The sequence below is a fragment of the Dreissena polymorpha genome, chromosome 10, assembly GCF_020536995.1.
Source record: "Dreissena polymorpha isolate Duluth1 chromosome 10, UMN_Dpol_1.0, whole genome shotgun sequence".
Taxonomy (NCBI): Eukaryota; Metazoa; Mollusca; class Bivalvia; order Myida; family Dreissenidae; genus Dreissena; species Dreissena polymorpha.
Genome location: NC_068364.1, coordinates 62,873,933 through 62,895,489, shown reverse-complemented (window position 1 = coordinate 62,895,489; position 21,557 = coordinate 62,873,933). Strand labels below are relative to the sequence as shown.

General features: G+C 36.9%; 1 protein-coding gene across 2 annotated transcripts in view; it reads right to left on the bottom strand.

Annotated features, from left to right (window-relative positions):
- LOC127847038 (F-box only protein 10-like) overlaps window positions 1-21,557 on the bottom strand; it is a 55,163-nt gene that overhangs the window by 11,055 nt on the left and 22,551 nt on the right. For both annotated transcript variants that reach the window (XM_052378564.1, XM_052378565.1), the window contains 9 exons: window positions 20,946-21,148; window positions 14,323-14,493; window positions 11,916-11,997; window positions 9,723-9,790; window positions 6,314-6,450; window positions 4,713-4,783; window positions 1,922-2,074; window positions 927-1,033; window positions 393-555 (listed from right to left, as the gene is read on the bottom strand). In XM_052378564.1, coding sequence (XP_052234524.1) covers window positions 393-555; window positions 927-1,033; window positions 1,922-2,074; window positions 4,713-4,783; window positions 6,314-6,450; window positions 9,723-9,790; window positions 11,916-11,997; window positions 14,323-14,493; window positions 20,946-21,148 — 1,155 coding nt within the window. The remainder of the gene's footprint in view (window positions 1-392; window positions 556-926; window positions 1,034-1,921; window positions 2,075-4,712; window positions 4,784-6,313; window positions 6,451-9,722; window positions 9,791-11,915; window positions 11,998-14,322; window positions 14,494-20,945; window positions 21,149-21,557) is intronic.

The window sequence follows — 21,557 nt, the reverse complement described above, 5'->3', positions numbered from 1 at the left end:
AAGGTACAGTACCCTTAGTATAGTATGAAAGTATTTGAAGTTTGAAAGAAAAAGCCTGGATTCTTTAGAAGTAAATTTTCTAAGTATAATAAGGGCACATAATTCTGTTAAAATGCCAGCCAGAGTTATCTAACTTTGTCTGCCCAGTCCCCTCATGATAGAAAGTAAGTGTACCAAGTTTGAGTGTAATAGCTTTGATACTTAATGAGAAAAGTGGACCGGAACACAAAACTTAACCAGACACCTACGCAGACGCCGAAGCCAATGCCAACGCAGATGCCTACACTCAGATTATGACAATAGCTCTTTTTTTTTCTTCAAAAAATAGATGAGCTGAACATGATGATACTATTCAACAAAAACCTTGAAAAACAGAAACATACGCATTTCACCTTCATTATTGAAGACCTTGTTATACTCCAGGGTTGCCACGGTTACTGTGCGCCCACTGCCCGCCCCACCCTGGTCCTGTACGAGACCCCAGAAATCCATACTGGACTGGGTGGGTGTCTCTTTGGACTGTGCAGAGGGACTGTCATCCTTGGGACTCGAGTCCTGGAAAAAAATAATGAGACAAGTCAATAATTTTTTATCAGAATAGTGATCAAAATTTAGGTATGCAAGCCTTGTTTTTGTCCTTGGCCTTGGCATATGGATTATAAAAGTTGTGACTTTAGTAGACGAGACACTTTCTGGGAACACTGGGCATAATGCATGTGTGTTAAGTGCCATCCCAGATTAGGTAAACAGAGACAACACTTTCAACTTTTATGGTATTTATCATTTGAAGACAGTTTCTTCATAATGAAAATCTTGTTTAGGTGGTTAAGGTGGAAACTGTTGATTACCCTGTGCTAACCTTGTATTACATCATAAGGGGTCAGTAACAAGCATATTTACTAATAATATAAAGAACTCGCCGCTACCGTTCTGTTGACCATGCTGATTCCTGAGTCACGGTTGCTATGGATCTCATTGCCATGGATAAGAGGTTGATGTGCAGCCATGACCCACACACCACAGCCGGCGTTACCTGTGCATGAAGATACACCATGAGCCGCAAACATGTTTTCATGGCCGGTGGTGGAAATAAGGAAATTGTTTGCTTTTTTAACAAACATGTGCTATATTTTCAAGCAGTTTATTTAGTAGATATTCTATTGAATTAAGCAAGAATTTATAGTGTATAAAAAAGCATTAATTTGAACTTTATCAAGCAGCATTAGATGTACAAAATATGCAATCTTCTACGGAGGCGACCCCAGTTTTATTTATTAATGTTTGGGTTTGTGATATATTTCTATCACGCTTCTGTAATCCACACAGGCCTATCTGGGACAACACTTCTGTATTCCACACAGGCCTATCTGGGGAAACACTTCTGTATTCCACACAGGCCTATCTGGGACAACACTTCTGTATTCCACACAGGCCTATCTGGGACAACACTTCTGTATTCCACACAGGCCTATCTGGGACAACACTTCTGTATTCGATCCACACAGTCCTATCTGGGACAACACTTTCAGTCTACACTTGATTGTTGTTTACAAGAGACCACCATTAAACAAAAAAAACCTAGAAGTAAAAAGAGTCGTCCCTGAATAGCCTGCGCAGACATGCATGAGATCTAGTTTTCCTAGAATGCGGCTCATTTAATGACCTTGACCTGTTTATATGAGCCGTGTTCTGAGAAAACTTGGCTTAATGCATGTGCTTAAAGTGTTGTCCCAGATTAGCCTGTGTAGTCCGCACAGGCTAATCTGGGATGACACTTTTCACTTTTATGGTATTTTTAGTTTCAAGGAAGTCTCTCCTTACCAGAAGTCAGGTTTAGGTTTGCACAGGCTAATCTGGGACGACACTTTACACACATGCATTATGCCCAGTTTTCTCAGAACGCAACTCATATTTACCATACCTGTTATGATGTTGTTCTGTATGGTCCCTCTTCCTCCCTCTCCTATTACTATTCCATCTGAGATGCCGTTACAGACAGTGTTCTGGTGTATCACAGGGTCCCCTCCATGACGGATGTCTATCCCTCCCCATTGGTTACCCGTGATCACATTACCTGTGGAATAAGGAGGAACCAGTAAGTTTTAAAAAAAATGAACCAGCGTGTCAGTATTAAGAACTACACTAACAAGGAAACCCATCCAACTTAATGGGACTTTTTCACAGTTTAGCAAAATAACAATAAAAAATGTCATAAATTTAAAACAAAACAAGACTATTGTCCCCTACCGGCTCCATCATTGTCAGATTATTATTTTTATTTTTTTGATATTTTGGTTGCCATAGCAACCAGAATATTTCATGTAGGAACAAAATGAAATGACGTGCATAATGTCCATATTTCCATCTATCCATGTTTCAAGTTTCATGAAAAAATATTAAGAACTTTTTAATTTATCGCAGGATCCAAAAAAGTGTGACAGACTCACAGACACACAGAGCCAAGGATCATATTTTCCTGCAACATTAATCGGTCCAGATTTAAATGGGGAAAAAGTATCAGAAAATTTACATCCGAAATCATGAAAAAATACGTCATAATATATACCATTGATTTTGCCATTCACTAAATACACTTAATAAACGTACAAATTAAATTCCTTTAGGCATTTTTTTTAAACGGAACATACAAGTTTTCTCAATTGATTTCATCATTTGCTATTTCATTGTTGTTTCGTGTGCTGTTTTCAACAGATATTTTATTCATCGTTGTCAACTATTATAAATCTGTGTAAGTCGTAAACGATGTTTTAAATCGTTATTGACTCGATAATACCTTACAAACATGCTCGGAAATAAACACGTCTGTGCGGAGGTTGGCTCCTGACAATAACAAAACCAAATAATCGTTTTTTACTTTTATCTCAGATATAATCACATTTATTACAGTTCACAGTGATAACAATACATTTATAAAACAATATTATAATGAAACAACGCAATAGTAATCCTGTGCTTAATACATAAATAAAAATAAATATTTAGGACTAGGCAACAGGATATAAAACAATCATACATGAATGTCATTAATAATAAGATAAAGATAAGGTATAATTTATTTCTGCTAGTTTTTATATAATATAAAAATGTTGTGCATGAAGCCACTTATCTAGATCTATACGTAGATCTAAAAAACTGCCATAAAATTTGCGAGCATAAAACTAAGAAGAAAAGAAACACAAAATGTGTTACCGCTAAGAAAGTGGGTAAAAACCAAGTATCAGATCGAATCCAATTCGGAATGAACTGGTCAGCAGCTGCCTCACAATAAATTGCAGCGATTGGTTTATCACACCTTATCGAGATAAGAATGTAATTATGGTGTGTTAGCATGTGCACTGTGTAACTTGCAATCAATTTCATGGGAATTTTAGCAAACAGAATTGGACCGACTGTTTGGGATTGGTCTTTCATGACCCCCCAATCGGTCTAGGACCGACAAAACCGAAAAAATATGATCCCTGCACAGAGCGCAAACCATAAGTCCCCTCCGGTGAATCCAGTAGGGGAGAAAAAATTGCATTATGATCTAACAAGCAAAACAACATTATTGACTAAGAAATATGCTGAAAATATCTTTGTTAATTGATAATCATCCATCAAATTGTAAAAATTATTAGGTCTTTATAACCATAATTTAGCAAAACCCTGTATTAAGCACATAGAGTTTGAGATAAATCATGTACTCAAAGCCTGTGTTGCTTAGTGGTAGCAAGTAAGCTTTTGCTTCCAGAGGTCTGGGGTTTGATCCCCAATACAGGCACATTCTTTTATTTTATTTCTTCCTTGTTACATTAACTATTAAAAACTATACAACGGACAAAATTGTCACAAAACCAGGTTTTCATTGTGAAAAAAAATCTGATTAAGGGAGACAACTCAAACTGAACTTTTGAAATGAACAAACAAAATTAACCCCCTTTGTAAGTTTGTTTCAAAATAAATCTATTTTAAGTTGTGGTGACCTTGACATTGGAGATATTGACGTGATTCTTTCGTGCGACACACCGTCCCATGATGGTGAACAAATGTGCCAAATAATTGTAAAATCTCACAATGAATGACATAGTTATGGCCCAGACAAGCTCATTTATTGCCAATTTTGACCTTTGAACTCAAAGTGTGACCTTGACCTTGGAGATATCGACGTAATTATTTCGCGCGACACACCGTCCAATGATGGTGAACTAATGTGCCAAATGATTTTAAAATATGACAATGAACGACATAGTTATGGCCCGGACAAGCTTGTTCCGCCCACCCACCAGCCCGCCAGCCAGCCAGCCCGCCCGCATTCGCCAATCTAATAACCAGTTTTTTCCTTCGGAAAACCTGGTTAAAAACTTATACAGTTTTTTTAGTTAATTAATTAAATGGTATTTTTCAAAACACCAAAATCTGTAAATGGGTATTTTTTAGAGTCATGCTTTTTAATGACAAAAAAAGAACGATTGCCTTTTAAAAAACAGAATCACCTTTTATATTTTCTTTTAAAACAACATAAATATTCTTAATTGCATCATGACTTTCTCTGCTTCACAAAAACGGGACATAATTTAATCATTATTAAGAATGTAATATTCAATATTCTTACAGCAAATGCTATAGGGGGAAAGCTTCGTCTTAAGTCTTCCTATATCATAAAACACTGGTTATAATACATATCAATATCCATATTGTATGTTATACCTTACCATGTATGTACCCACGCCCTCCCTCATTCACAGCTATTCCAGCTGCCTTCCCACTGTAAATCTGATTGTTGCTGAAAACAGAGAAAATCAGCTGCTAAATAAATGTAAAGAACAAGAAACAAAACGCACCCAGAGACATACAATTTATTGCAAAAAATATCTTGTTTTATCAAGATCATTTGTCAACAAACATTTTCAAACAAGAGCTATGTTTGTGAAACACAATGCCCCCTACTGCGCTTTGAAGCCGCATGGCAGCTATTTTTGAAAAAAAAAAGACCTTTGACCTTAAAGGATGACCTTTCACCACTCAAAATGTCCAGCTTCATGAGATACACATGCATACCAAATATCAAGTTTCTATCTTCAATATTGCACAAGTTATTACCAACCTTAAAGTTTTGGGACAGACAGACACATACAATTACAGACAGACAGACAGACTGACAGGTCAAAAACAAAACACCACCGATCATTTGATCCGGGGGCATAAACATAAGCTAACAATATGATATATCAACAGGGCCAAAGTCCATTATGAGGAAGCTCAACTGAGACTTTGGGGAATCAAATGGTTCTGAAAAGCTTTTGTAACAACACTTTTGTAAAACTTGGCAGAGATATAATTAGAACATATATTATGTTCTGAAAAAGATTCAAAGTTTCACAAAAAATGTGACTTTAAGTTCAAATTGGTTATCTAAAACCATATACTGGTACACCCCCTCTGATGACAATTTTCTTCAACAGACTGCAACCAGTTTCAAACTTGGAAGATCGAGATATCATTATAAAGAGTTGGGTTGGACCAACTTTGCCCAGGGGCTTGATTTGAACAAACTTTGTAGTGGACCACATTACATAACCTCTTTGTCTTACAGTTTCATTGGAAGGAGCTTTTGAAAATTTCTCTATATCCAAATAAGAGAAACAAGAATCCTCAATGTCTGGGCAAATGTTTACCCCATGATTTTGGGTCTGTCATGAGTCGTGCTTTGAATAAACTTGGTTGAGAACCACCATATGATGTTTAATGACAAGTACAAGACCTTGCAGTTTTAGAGTAGTTCTGACTTCAAGAATATAGGGAAAACAATTTACTTTCAGGTTGAGGCTTATTTTGAACCAAGAGGACCTCCATAATACGTAGCATGCCAAACATTACACATACGGGCCTTGTTGTTTAAGAGAAGATTGTCTTGTCATTTTCCTAAAAAAGCCAATATAAATAATGTAAACCTTGGGGCAAGACTTGAACAAACACAGTACATGTAGACACCACAAGACAATGTAACACACCAAATATTCAAGCCATGACCACTGTGGTTTAGATAAAAAGATTTGTTAAGATTTAAATTTCCATGTTTAAAGGAAGGAGATGTTAGAACAAAATGTTAATAAATGCACTAATACACATAAAATGGACACAACGGTATCCTACTAAAGCTCCCAATGAGCACTTTATTCTAAGGTGAGCTGAAAAGTTCCACTAGGGGACTAGCAAATTGTATACATCTATTCGTTCCAGTAGATGACATGCTTGTAACATATCTAGCCAGGCCCCTAAACCCCCCTCCAAATCCCCACATCATCTAACCTACCTGACCGTGGGGTTTCCCCTGTAAAGTATGTATACACCCGCCTCTTTGTTCTGGTAGATGTCATTGTGCCGTATCTGGCCACGCCCACTTCCTAACACCACCACCCCTGACCGCTTGCCATGATGGATACGATTACACTGAGAAATGAACATGCAGAAGTGATAATAATTGTTTTTGTTATGCTTTCATGTGGTTAATGTGGAAATATTAGTGCATTAAAATGAGTAATCTACTGTTTCAAATATACATTTGGCGGGTGATGCAAAAATAAATTTGAAAATTCAAGTATAAATAAAGTTTGGTGTTTTACAGTGAAATTACATCTTTATATTGATGTCATGACATTATTATTCCCACAAATTTCTGTACTTTTGCTTTGATTCAAAGTTGCAGAAATTGCAGTAAAGCAAACAATACAAACAAAAATCTATTGGAGACAGGTGATGCTCCCCAAAGTTTTTTTTTGCCACAATATTGCACTATATATTCAGATAAAAGGAAACGTCTTGAGGGCACAGTAGTTGGGGGGACAATAATTTTTTAATAGAAAATTTAAAAGGGCCATAACTCTGTGAAAAATCATCCGCCCAGAACCCGCTGATAATATGCACATCTCCTCTTGGTAGTGAAGCTTCCCATAAAGTTTCATTGAATTCCGGTCATTAGATGCTGAGAAATAGCCCGGACAAGAATTGCACTATATGTACAGTTAATGGAAATTTTCAAGGGCCATAACTCTGTGAAAAATCATCCAACCATAACCGGCTGATAATATGCACATCTCCTCTTGGTAGTGAAGCTTCCCATAAAGTTTCATTGAATTCCGGTCATTAATTGCTGAGAAATAGCCCGTACAAAAATTGTGCACGGACGGACAGACGAAGCAGCGACTATATGCTCCCCCCAAATTTTTTGGGGGAGCATAAAAATGTGTTGTAGTAAATTAATCTCTCTGTTAAAAATATTTGTTTCTTATCGCTCTTGAAGAAAAATTGATTATCTGAATTTTATTTTATACATTTTATTTTGCAGAATCTAGCAATTTTTGAAATCAGAATAAATAAAAGTTCTGTTTTTTCTTTGTAGACTTAAGACAGAGTGACCTAACACTGGGGCAATCAATTTATAACAAGAGCACCGCATAGTGGGTGCCAATGCTCGGCTGTGGGTGCAGTTTTGAGTAAACAAAAGCTTGTCAGAAGATCATTTTTTTACCTTTGACCTAGTGACCCAAAAATGGGTATGGCATGTAGAACTCATCAAGGTGCAGCTACATATAGAGTTTCAAAGTTATAGGTGGAAGCACTTTGATTTTAGAACCAATGTTAAGGTTTTAGCACGACGCGGACGGTGGACAAGCTGGCTTCGACAATACCTTGGGATTTTACCGAAGCTAAAATGTGTTATATGTTAAAATGGAAATCACATGAAGAAATAAAATCACTTTTTAATCTAACTAATACAAAATTTTGCAGTACAAATATAAGTGAACTCAGGGAAATCCAGGCATAGTGCATTAGTGCATAAAGTGTCATCTCAAATTAGCCTGTTCACTCCAAATAAGCTTATCAGGGATGACACTTTCCACCAGTCCTGCTTGTATAATGGACGTCCTTTCAACAAAAAAATCCATAAAAAAACGTAAAATGTCCTCCCTTATTGGAAGTAGACTGCACAGACTAATCAAGGGCAACACCTGATGCACATGAATCAAGCCCAGTTTATCCACAGCGTGGCTCAGATATATGATGCATTTAATGCATTTGCGTAAAGTGTAGTCCTAGATTAGCCTGTGAAGTCCGCACAGGCTAATCAGGGACGACACTTCCCGCCTACACTAGATTTTTGCTAATAAACAGACAAGAGTTCCGCGGTCGGAGATGACCGCATTGAAGCCGGATTTTTTATTTAAATGACAGGAAAGTACCTTTCGTGTTTTTGTCAATGCAATACTTAAATTACTGAAATATTGTTCAAAGGTCAAAATGAAATGTAAGTACTTTTCAAGGCATGAGCAAACCTTGTGTTATGTTTTGAATGCATGCATATACATGAACAACAATAACATTTAAGGTCACAAATATGAACTTTAACATTTTTACCTACCAAAGTTATAAGAACTTTAACATTTTTACATTCAAGGTCACAGTGACCTTGACCTTAGAATGAATGACCTTGAAATGACCAGTGGTCATCTAAGTGTGCTTGCAAACCTTCATGTCAAGTTTGAAGACTCTATGTCCAAGCATACCAAAGTTATAACAATTTTAACATTTTAACATTTAAGGTCACAGTGACCTTGACCTTCAAATGAATGACATTGAAATGACCAGTGGTCATCTTCTAGTACTGGCCAATCTTTATTTCAAGTTTGAAGACTCTAGGTACAAGCATACCAAAGTTATAACATGAAATAAGAACTTTAACATTTTTACATTCAAGGTCACAGTGACCTTGACCTTCAAATGAATGACCTTGAAATGTCCAGTGGTTACTTACTAGTTCTGGCCAACCTTCATGTCAAGTTTCAAGACTCTAGGTCCAAGCATACCAAAGTTATAACAACTTTAACATTTTTACATTCAAGGTCACAGTGACCTTGACCTTCAAATGAATGACCTTGAAATGTCCAGTGGTTACTTACTAGTTCTGGCCAACCTTCATGTCAAGTTTCAAGACTCTAGGTCCAAGCATACCAAAGTTATAACAACTTTAACATTTTTATATTGAAGGTCACAGTGACCTTCACCTTCAAATGAATGACTTTGAAATGACCAGTGGTCATCTGTTAATCCTGGCCAACCTTCATGTCAAGTTTGAAGACTCTAGGTCCAAGCATACCAAAGTTATACCATGAAATAAGAACTTTAACATTTTTACATTCAAGGTCACAGTGACCTTGACCTTCAAATGAATGACCTTGAAATGACCAGTGGTTACTAACTAGTTATGGCCAACCTTCATGTCAAGTTTCAAGACTCTAGGTCCAAGCATACCAAAGTTATAACAACTTTAACATTTTTTATATTGAAGGTCACAGTGACCTTGACCTTCAAATGAATGACCTTGAAATGACCAGTGGTCATCTGTTAATCCTGGCCAACCTTCATGTCAAGTTTGAAGACTCTAGGTCCAAGCATACCAAAGTTATACCATGAAATAAGAACTTTAACATTTTTGAGCACGCCGCCACCCCGCCCGCCCGCCCGCCCCCCCCGCCCGCCCGACAACATCAATCTATAAGCCGAGATTTTTTCGAAAAAAATCCGGCTAAAAATATCATAAATGCGAAAAGTGTTGTCCCTGATTATCCTGAGCGGACTGCACAGGCTAATCTGGGATGACACTTTACGCACATGCATAAAATCCTCTTTTCACAGAGCACAGCCCATATATTCATTACATGTACCTGTACTATAGGGTCGGCATTCTTTCTGATATCGATCCCTGCCTCACAATTGGAGTGAATATCATTTCCTAGAACAATATACAAACACGTATTTTTCTTTTGTTTTTGTTCTAAATAAAAAACTAGAACTTGCAACAATTTTGACAAATACCCCTGACACTGCAAGCCATACAGTATATCCTCCAATTACCCTGCATCGAGGAATTAAGGAAACAAATATTTGATAAAATTAGCATCCAATCAAGACAAGGTACACCCACTGAACATATGTGTCCTGTTCTGAGAAAACTGGGCTCAATGCATGTGCATAAAGTGTCGTCCAAGAGACTGCACAGCCTAATCAGGGACAACACTTTCCGCTGTTATGGACTTTTTAGTTTTAAGAAAGTCCCTCCTTACCAAAAATCAAGTTTAGGTGGAAAGTGTCATCCCTGATTAGCCTGTGCGGACTGCACAGGCTAATCTGGGATGACACTTTACGCACATGAATTAAGCCCTGTTTTCTCAGAACAAGGCTCATTTGCATATCGTCATTTCACCTATTTTCATGTTCACACAGTACTTATGCTAGATTGTTTCATGCAACATTTTTTGAGAATCTGGAAGAAGTAAAAGTATGTACTTTAAAATAAATCAAACACAGGAAAGTGTTGTGTTTACACTAGTGCAGTCCTCTGTCTCACTTTCCAATTTAAGTGGAAGTTTAATGAAGAGGATCAATACAATTGAATGGACTATGGACACATTTGAATTATTTCAGTTGGAAGTAAGATTTTGAAATGCAATTATACTTGCTTTCTCATCATTTTGGTTGTGTCTGTATTTATTTTCAAGTGTAGAAATGTAAGCAAAACAAAATACTCGGAGCGCATATGTGTGACTTTATCATGAGAGCAGAGTTCTTAATGTAAACAAAGTGATCGAAATTAGGAGATGCTGGATACAAGAGAATTGTGCTGCGTATAATTGACTGGCTAAATATTGTGCATGCGCTTTTGAAGTTATAAACAAATCTTAAAATAGATCTATGGTTGTTGTTTGTTTTTTTTATAAATAAATTCTCACTTAACCAGATGATTTGTCTTGCTATTTGATTGAATTAATAATTATGACACATCTGCAGTTATAATTAATGAAAAATCACTCAGGCCATTCTTGTTTTGCTGATGCTTAAATCTTAACCATTGCTTCCGGATTTATAAGCCTATTTTAATAATCAACAAAACAAGAGCTGTCTCCATTGAAAGACATAATGCCCGCAAAAAATGCTTTTTTCGAAACATAAATGCAAATTTCGAAACCTAAACGTAGATCCTAAGTTCAAGGTCAAGTTCAAAGGGGTCAAAATTTTTGTCCATATGGATACGCATACCAAATATGAAGGTTACATCTGCAGCGACATAGAAGTTATGGGCATTTTTCGAAACCTAAACGCAAAAGTTTGATGGAAAGACAGACGGACAGTGCGATAAAAAGCAGCAATTGCATTGGTACCATATTGGATGAACAAGTCCTGTCACTGTCAGTACCAAATTACCCCATAATATTATTTTGACCCAAAAGTTTGTACTTGACTTATGATATCCTTTGACCTCTTCGTGAAACCTAAATGTTAGTTATGGCAATCCAGCTTGTGCATGTGCCACATCATCTCATAAATGTTTGGTTTGTGACATAGATATATGAGTGGTGTTCTTACAAAACTGGGCATAACGCATGTGCGTAAAGAGTAGTCCCAGATTAGCCTGTGCACTTTCTGCCTAAATTGGATTTTTGCTACGAAGAGACTTCATTTAACCAAAAAATGTCATAAAAGCGGAAAGTGTCGTCCCTGATTAGCTAATTTTGGACGACACTTTACTCACATGCATTATTCCCAGTTTTCTCAGAACCACCACATATAACAATGCTATTGCTAAGAAAGGACTTTTTGGACTTACTTCTTATCAACGAAGAATTTTTTTTATACAGTTTAAATGTACTAAAGAATGAGAATGCAATGAAAATGCTAAAAAAATACTATTACTATAAAAAGGGTAATTTGTCAGCATTTCCAAGTGAACTGAATTTGTGTTCAATACACCTTTAATGCAAAAAACATATGGTGCCCTTACAATTGCATTAAATAGCCATTAAAAACACTTTTGAGTAGGGCTTTTGCGCAAGAGTTCTAGAGAAAGATGCTGGTCTTACCTGTAACCAGGCCCGAGGCAGCCAATCTCATGAACACTGCAGACGTCCGACAATGGTGGATCTCATTCTTTAAAACAACTGTCTGAAATGGAACAAAAACATACCAAATGCCTGTTTTGTTTGGTTCATATAGACCGAGAGTTGATACCAGCAAATCTGTATATGTGTTTATAATTGTGCCATATATGTATTAAACAAGAATTCCAACTTGTGCAACCCGCACAGACTGATCAAGAAATACAATTACCACTAAGATGGCTCTTTCCTTAAAAGGAAGTCTCACCTTAACAAAAATTCCTGTTCGGGAGGAAAGTATTGTCCCTGGGGGCCATTTCATTAACAATCTTACGACAATTTAAACTTACGAGAGAATTTTTGATCTTAATGAAAAGACGACCTAGCTCTCAATGTTCTTCAAATATATACAGCGCCCGAGATGCCAATGTAATTAAATAAGTACTGAAAATTTATTATCATATGATATGGACTTAAGCAATTATGTATCTTTGAAACATGTATCATTATCGTAAATGTGTACTACGATGTTTATTGAAACGGTCCCCAGATTAGCATGTGCAGACTGCCCAGGCTACCGTAATTACTCTATGTTTTTCGGACACTCTAAGTTTTCGGACACCCCTTTTTTTAGTATAAATAATTATTTTTCGTTACTCTTATTTTTCGGACACACAAGTTTTCGTCCATAATTAATGTCTCTAAGTTTTTGGACAGTATATTTTACAGCGCTATTTTAACAAATTTCGGTCCTGTTTTCGATATCTAATGACACTTCGATCATGGGGTTTTACAACCAGATTAACATCATAAAAAATGGCAGGTGCATGCCTGAGGGCAACGTTATGACAATTACCAGGGGTAGTGCCAATATTGGTTTTTTATTGCGTTAATTACAGGTTCATACTAGCGAGTATCGATACATCACAGTCATGCTCATCTTTGAACTCGTTGGTCAAAGTACAACCTTGTAGTAACTTTCTGTCAAATAAATTAAGCATTTAAAATTATTTAAAATGCAGTGCGAACATATATAACTGTAATTTATACTATACGGCATGGTATTTTACCAGCGCATGCTATTACCGGTAGTCGTTGATACAATTTACGCTATTTTCAGACACTTCAATTTTTGATTCTAAGTTTTCAGACACCTGTATTTTGTGAACATTTTTCGTATCTTAGTTTTCAGACACGAAAAAAAATAAAAATAATTTAAGTGTCCGAAAACATAGAGTAATTACGGTAATCTGGGATGACACTTTATGCACATGTATTATCCCCATTTTTCCGGAGCCTGGCTAAAATATATTTTTACCATAGAATTCTGTATGCATCTGATCCCATAACCCACTTTGCATATTGTTACCAAGAATTCTTCTATGTAGCTGATCCGATAGCAATCAACAGAGCATTGCATATTTTTACCATGAAAATCTGGTTGCATATATTTACCATTGATGTCTGTATGCATCTGATCCCATATCCCACTTTGCATAGTGTTACCATGGAATTCTGTATGCATCTGATCCCATATCCCACTTTGCATATTTTTACCATGGAATTGTGTATGTATCTGATCCCATATCCCACTTTGCATAGTGTTTCCATAGAATTCTGTATGTATCTGATCCCATATCCCACTTTGCATATTGTAACCATGGAATTCTGTATGCATCTGATCTCATATCCCAATTTGCATATTGTTACCATGGAATTCTGCATGCATCTGATCCCAAATACCACTTTGCATATTGCTACCATAGACTTCTGTATGATTCTGATCCCTTATCCCACTTCGCATATTGTTACCATGGAATTCTGTATGCATCTGATCCAATATCCCACTTTGCATATTGCTACCATTGAATTCTGTATGCATCTGATCCCATATCCCACTTTGCATTTTGTTACCATAGACTTCTGTATGATTCTGATCCCATATCCCACTTGGCATATTGCTACCATTGAATTCTGCATGCATCTGATCCCTTATCCCACTTTGCATATTGCTACCATTGAATTCTGTATGCATCTGATCCCATATCCCACTTTGCATATTGTTACCATTAAATTCTGTATGCATCTGATCCCATATCCCACTTTGCATATTGCTACCATTGAATTATGTATGCATCTGATCCCATATCCCACTTTGCATATTGCTGCCATTGAATTCTGTATGCATCTGATCCCATATCCCACTTTGCATATTGTTACCATGGAATTCTGTATGTATCTGATCTCATAGCAATCTACAGTGTGTTGCATATTTTTACCATGAAATTCTCTAGTATGCATTGTAGCACATAATTAACCACATAATTCTGTATGCATCTAATCACATAGTTTTACCATAGAATTCTGTATGCATCGTATCCCATATTTTTACCATGGAATTCTGTATGCATCGTATCCCATATCCCACACTGTTGATCTCACACTCCATGATGATGGCATGTGCCTGCATGCTGACCATCACTGCTCCCTTGCTCTGTGTGATGCGACACTTGTGGACCAGGCAGCCTCGCACATCGCTCAGAACCTTCCTCATATCATTGTCCTGTGTGAATTGAAGAATAATGTGACATTGTCCAGTGTGAATTGAGGGATAATGTGACATAGTCCTGTGTGAATAGAGGGATAATGTGACATTGTCCTGTGTGAATAGAAGGATAATGTGACATTGTCCTGTGTGAATAGATGGATAATGTGACATTATCCTGTGTGAATAGAGGGATAATGTGACATTGTCCTGTGTGAATAGAGGGGTAATGTGACATTGTCCTGTGTAAATAGAGGGATAATGTGACATTGTCCTGTTTGCATAGAGGGATAATGTGACATTTTCCTGTTTGAATAGATTGAAAATGTGACATTTTGTTTTGTTTTAACCCTTTACCGCTTAGATACATATTTGTTAGCATTTGTAGTCCCTTAGAAAGTTTAATTTAATTTAAAACCTTTACTATATTCAAATTTTAAAAGCATTATTTCCAACCCTAAGATACTTATTAGCAGCAAACAGCATAAACCTTAACAGACTGCAGGCTTTAACTTGACTTCTTATGTGGAAAAGGGTTAATAGTAGGAAAATATGATATTGTCTTGAGTGAATATTCATGGAAAACGAGATCAGTAGTGTCTTGTTCTGAGAAAATTGGGCTTAATGCATGTGCGTAAAGTGTCATCCCAGATTAGCATGTGCAGTCCGCTTTCCGCTTCGACACTTTCCGCTTTTATGGTATTTTTAGTTTCAAGGAAGTCCCTTCTTGCCAAAAATCAAGTTTAGGCGGAAAGTGTCGTCCCTGATTAGCCTGTGCGGACTGCACAGGCTAATCTGGGATGACACTTTACGCACATGCATTATGCCCAGTTTTCTCAGAACGCTTCTCAGTAATAATGAACAAGCCTCGCTCTGTCTGAAAAAACGGGGCTTAATGCATGTGTGTAAAGTGTCATCCCAGATTAACCTGTGAAGTCCAAACAGGCAAATCAAGGACGAGTTTTTCCACCTAGACTGGATTTCCATTTAGAAGAAATTACCTCTAACCGAAAAATTTAATAAAAGCGGAAAATGCCTTCCCGATTAGCATGTGCTAACCACACAGGCTAATCTGGGACCAAACTTTGTGTACATGCATGTCTTCCCTGATTAGCCTGCATAGACTGCACAGGCTAGTCTTGGACCAAACTTTGCGCACATGTATTAAGCCCAATGTTCCCAGAGTGAGGCTAAATATGTTAAAGCTTTGCATGCTGGGAAATTTGTTGTCTGCTAAAATGTTGTCTGTTGCATTTCTTAGATTAGCTTTTTCTTCGATTTTTTTTTCAAAGAATACTATCAGAATAGCAAACAATTTGGATCCAGATGAGACGCCACGTTCTGTGGCGTCTCATCTGGATCCAAATTGTTTGCAAAAGCCTTCAAAATTCGGTTCCAGCGCTTAAAGGGTTAAAGCTATGAGTGAATAACAAACGTTTTTTTCATATTTAACCCTTTACCACCTAGATATGTATTTACATGCATTTGTAGTCCCTTAGAAAATTTAAATTAATTGTAAACCTGTCTTACTATATGCAAGTTTTAAAAGCCACACACCTTATTTGGCGTAGTAAATTTAAGTATAAATAAGAATCATATTTTATCTATGCCAATTAGAATATATCTGGTGGTTACAAGGTAGAAATCTGCCTTATTTGCGCTTTAAAAATTAAAATAATCGCGTTTGTCGAAATGGACGTATTCGTCTAGAAATCATACTTTCGGTTTTAAAAGCGGTACTTTTGAAAAAATATAAATTACTTGCTAACTAGGCTATAGATTTAATTTATCTATGCCAATAAGAATATATCTGGTGGTTACAAGGTAGAAATCCGTCTTTTTTGCCCTTTAAAACTTAACAATAATCGCGTTTGTCTAAATGGACGTATACGTATAGAAATCCTACTTTCGGTTTTAAAATTCAAACAAGAGTGCCAAACTGTCACAAGATATGCCTGTTCGAAGGTTTTGGACACCATGCTTAATGCTTGAAATGCACTAAGTGACCTCGAGACCTAGTTATTGACCCGGCATGACCCATATTTGAACTTGACCTAGATATCATATAGACGTAACATCTGACTGAATTCGGTAAAGATCCGATAAAAACTACTTCAATTAGAGAGCAGACACCATGCTTAATGCTTGAAATGCACTAAGTGACATCGTGACCTCGTTTTTTACCCGGCATGACCCATATTTGAACTTGACCTACATATCATCTAGACACAACTTCTGACCAAATTAGGTGAAGATCGGATGAAAAGTACTTCAATTAGAGAGCGGACACCATGCTTAATCCTTGAAATGCACTAAGTGACCCCGTGACCTCGTTTTTTAGCCTGCATGACCCATATTTGATCTCGACCTACATATCATCTAGACACAACTTCTGACCAAATAAGGTGAAGATCGGATGAAAACTACTTCAATTAGAGAGCGGACACCATGCTAAATGCTTGAAATGCACTAAGTAACGTCCTGACCTCGTTTTAGACCCGGCATGACCCATATTCAAACTTGACCTACATATCATCTAGACACAACTTTTGTACAAATTAGGTAAAGATCGGATGAAAACTACCTCAATTAGAGAGCGGACACCATTCTAAATGCTTGAAATGCAATAAGTGACCTTGTGACCTAGTTTTTGACCCGGCATGACCCATATTTAAGCTTGACCTGCATATCATCTAGACACAACTTCTGACCAAATTTGGTGAAGATCGGGTGAAAACTACTTCAATTAGAGAGCAGACACCATGCTTAATCCTTGAAATGCACTAAGTGACCCCGTGACCTAGTTTTTGACCCAGCATGACCCATATTCGAACTTGACCTAGATATTGTCTAGACACAACTTCTGATTAAGTTTGGTGAAGATCAGATGAAAACTATTTGAATTAGAGAGCGGACACTGCTGTGGACGCCTCCCGACGCCCGCAAGGGTGAAACTATTATACGTCCCGTTTTTAAAAACAGGCGTATAAAAATTATTTATTACTTCCTAATAGGCTATAGATTTAATTTTATCTATGCCAATTAAAATATATCTGGTGGTTACAAAGTAGAAATCCGTCTTTTTTGCGCTTTAAAACTTAAAAACAAGGGCTGTTTGTAAAACATGCATGCCCCCCATATGGGCTGTCCGTTGTAGTGGCAGCCATTGTGTGAATACGTTTTTTGTCACTGTGACCTTGACCTTTGACTTAGTGACCTGAAAATCAATAGGGGTTCATCTGTGAGTCACTATCAATGTACCTATGAAGTGTCATGATCCTAGGCAAAAGCGTTCTTGAGTTATCATCCGAAAATCATTTTACTATTTCGGGTCACCGTGACCTTGACCTTTTACCTTGTGACCTCAAAATCAATATGGGTCATCTGCGAGTCATGATCAATCTACCTGTGAAGTTTCATGATCCTAGGCATATGCGTTCTTGATTTATCATCCGAAAACCATTTTACTATTTCGGGTCACCGTGACCTTGACCTTTGACCTTTGACCTAGTCACCTCAAAATCAATAGGGGTCATCTGCTAGTCATGATCAATCTACCCATGAAGTTTCATGATCCTAGGCGTATGCATTCTTGAGTTATCATCGGGAAACCATTTTACTATTTTGGGTCGCCGTGACCTTGACCTTTGACCTAGTGACCTCAAAATCAATAGGGGTCATCTGCGAGTCATGATCAATCTACCCATGAAGTTTCATGATCCTAGGCGTATGCGTTCTTGAGTTATCATTCAAAAACCATTTTACTATTTCGGGTCACCGTGACCTTGACCTTTGACCTAGTGACCTCAAAATCAATAGGGGTCATCTACGAGTCATGATCAATGTACCTATGAAGTTTCATGATCCTAGGCCCAAGCGTTCTTGAGTTATCGTCTGACAACCACCTGGTGGACGGACCGACAGACCGACATACCGACAGACCGACAGACCGACATACTGACATGAGCAAAGCAATATACCCCCTCTTCTTCGAAGGGGGGCATAATAATGGCGTTTGTTGAAATGGAAGTATAGGTATAGAAATCCTACTTTCCGTGTTAAAATTTAAACAAGGGATGAGTTTGTCAGAAACACAATGCCCCCTAATGCGCCCCTTTGAAGCCATATATTTGACCTTTGACCTTGAAGGATGACCTTGACCTTTCACCACTCAAAATATGCAGCTCCATGAGATACACATGCATGCCAAATATCAAGTTGCTATCTTCAATATTACAGAAGTTATGACCAACCTTGAAGTTTTGGGACAGGCTAATCAGGGACAACACTTTCCGCTTTTATGACATTTTTCGTTTAAATGAAGTATCTTTTTAGCAAAAATCCAATTTAGGTGGAAAGTGTCGTCCCTGATTAGCCTGTGCGGACTGCACAGGCTAATCATATTGGACGACTCTTTACGCACATGCATAATGCCCAGTTTTCTCAGAACACGAATCATATTTTAATACATTTCAGAAAATTAGGAGCGAAACTTTTTAATTCACAGGAGATAAAACGCATATGTTCGACCTTTCACCTCTTATTGTGATCTTGACCCAAGAGCCACGCATCTTGCATGTAACTTGACTAATCAACATGGTTAAGATTTGTGATAAATCATATTACAATTATATAACAAATTATGAAGTAACAGTCCGGACAAGCTGTACATTAAGTCCATATTGGACATTAAACCTTAATTTTAACCAAGAACTTTGACCTAGGGTGACAGGTCTTACAGACTACTAGCCATCTTCAAATGCATGTGGTAAGCAATTTTAAAATTAATTGATGCATGATGAAGCTGTAGTCTGGCTAAAATTTAACTTTTGACCTTTATGTTTGACCTTGACCTCTATGTTTGACCTTGACCTTGAGGCATGGGTCTTACACCTTACATTATGTGTTCAGAGGGTAAACTTTTGTAGTAAATTAATGTTAAGCTGATTATGAATCATGCATTTATAGTTCAGACAAGCCATATCATTCCCCAATTTGACCCTTGACCTCTTAAGTGCGACCTTTGAGGCAGGAAGACGGATGTTACACTCAAAAGGTTTCCTCATGTTGATCATTTGTGATAAGTTGTTTTATAACAGATGATGAATGACACACTTTCAGTCAGGACAAGCTGTACAAGCTTTTTATGCAAACATGTAACATTTGACCCATAAGGTAAATGCACGTTACATTCAACAGGCATGCTGAATATTTGTTAATTTCGCATCATGAATGACAATCTCAGACCCGTACACACACTCATGAAAGCTTCATTGACACCGATTTACCAACAAATGATTACCAAACATTCTCATAATTATCCATCCAAAAATGATACTTTTATAATATCAATATACACAGACTGATTCTGATTTTATAGAGGAGACATTGCTGTCAATAATATCTGAATAATATCAGTGTGCTCTGACTGATTCTGGTTATTTATAGAAGTTACATCCTTGACAATAATACCTGAATAATATCAAAATACTCTGTCTGTTTTTTTTATATATTTATGGAGGGACATCATTAACAATTATACCTGAATAATGTCAATATGCTCTGACTGATTCTGTCCATTGATAGAGGTTACATAATACCTGAATAATATCAATATGCTCTGACTGATTCTGGCTATTTATAGAGGTTACATAATACCTGAATAATATCAATATGCTCTGACTGATTCTGGCTATTCATAGAGATGACATAATACCTGAATAATATCAATATGCTCTGACTGATTCCGTCTATTTATAGAGGTGACATAATACCTGAATAATATCAATATGCTCTGACTGATTCTTGCTATTTATAGAGGTGACATAATACCTGAATAATATCAATTTGCTCTGACTGATTCTGGCTATTTATAGAGGTTAAATAATACCCGAATAATATCAATATGCTCTAACTAATTCTGGCTATTTATAGAGGTGGCATAATACCTGAATAATATCAATATGCTCTGACTGATTCTGGCTATTTATAGAGGTTACATAATACCCGAATAATATCGATATGCTCTGACTGATTCTGGCTATTTATAGATGTTAAATAATACCTGAATAATATCAATATGCTCTAACTGATTCTGGCTATTCATAGAGGTGATATAATATCTGAATAATATCAATATGCTCTAAATGATTCTGTCAATTTATAGAGGTGACATATTACCTGAATATTATCAATATGCTCTGACTGATTCTGTCAATTTATAGAGGTGACATAATACCTGAATAATATCAATATGCTCTGACTGATTCTGTCCATTCATAGAGGTGACATAATACCTGGATAATATTAATATGCTCTTACTGATTCTGGCTATTTATAGAGGTGACATATTACCTGAATAATATCAATATGCTCTGACTGATTCTGGCTATTTATAGCGGTGAAATAATACCTGAATAATATCAATATGCTCTGACTGATTCTGGCTTTTTATAGAGGTGACATAATACCTGAATAATATCAATATGCTCTGACTGATTCTGACTATTTATAGAGGTGACATCATTCACATCTTTCTGAGCAGAGAGGGACCGTGGCTGGTGCCTGTCTGGGTACGTGAGCATGATCACAGATTCCTCACTTGACGAGAACTCACTATCATCACTGAGCGGTGCACCATCATCGTCTGTAGACGAGCTCATGTCAGAATCAACTGAAATGTGAACACCAGTTAAATGAAATATAATAGACTCCCAATCATGTTCAGTCGTCACGCCTACTACAAGACAGACAGCCCATCGTGAGTGGAATGACATTCAAACTACAAGATATTTAGCCTTGTAGGAAAACATTTTAATGCATCTGCATAAAGTTTCATCCCAGATGAGCCTGTGCATCAGGGATGACAGTTTCTGCCTAAAATGTAATATGCAATTAAAGAGGGATGTGTAGTAGCTGAATAGCCTGTGCAAACTGCAAATGCTTATCTGGGACAACACTTGACACACATTCATTAAGCCTCGTTTTTCAAAGGCATACTGTCAATCTTTTAGATATTTTAATCTGTTTTTGTGAAATCATAATTGTTTTCCTTATAATTTGAACATATAACCATGAAAACC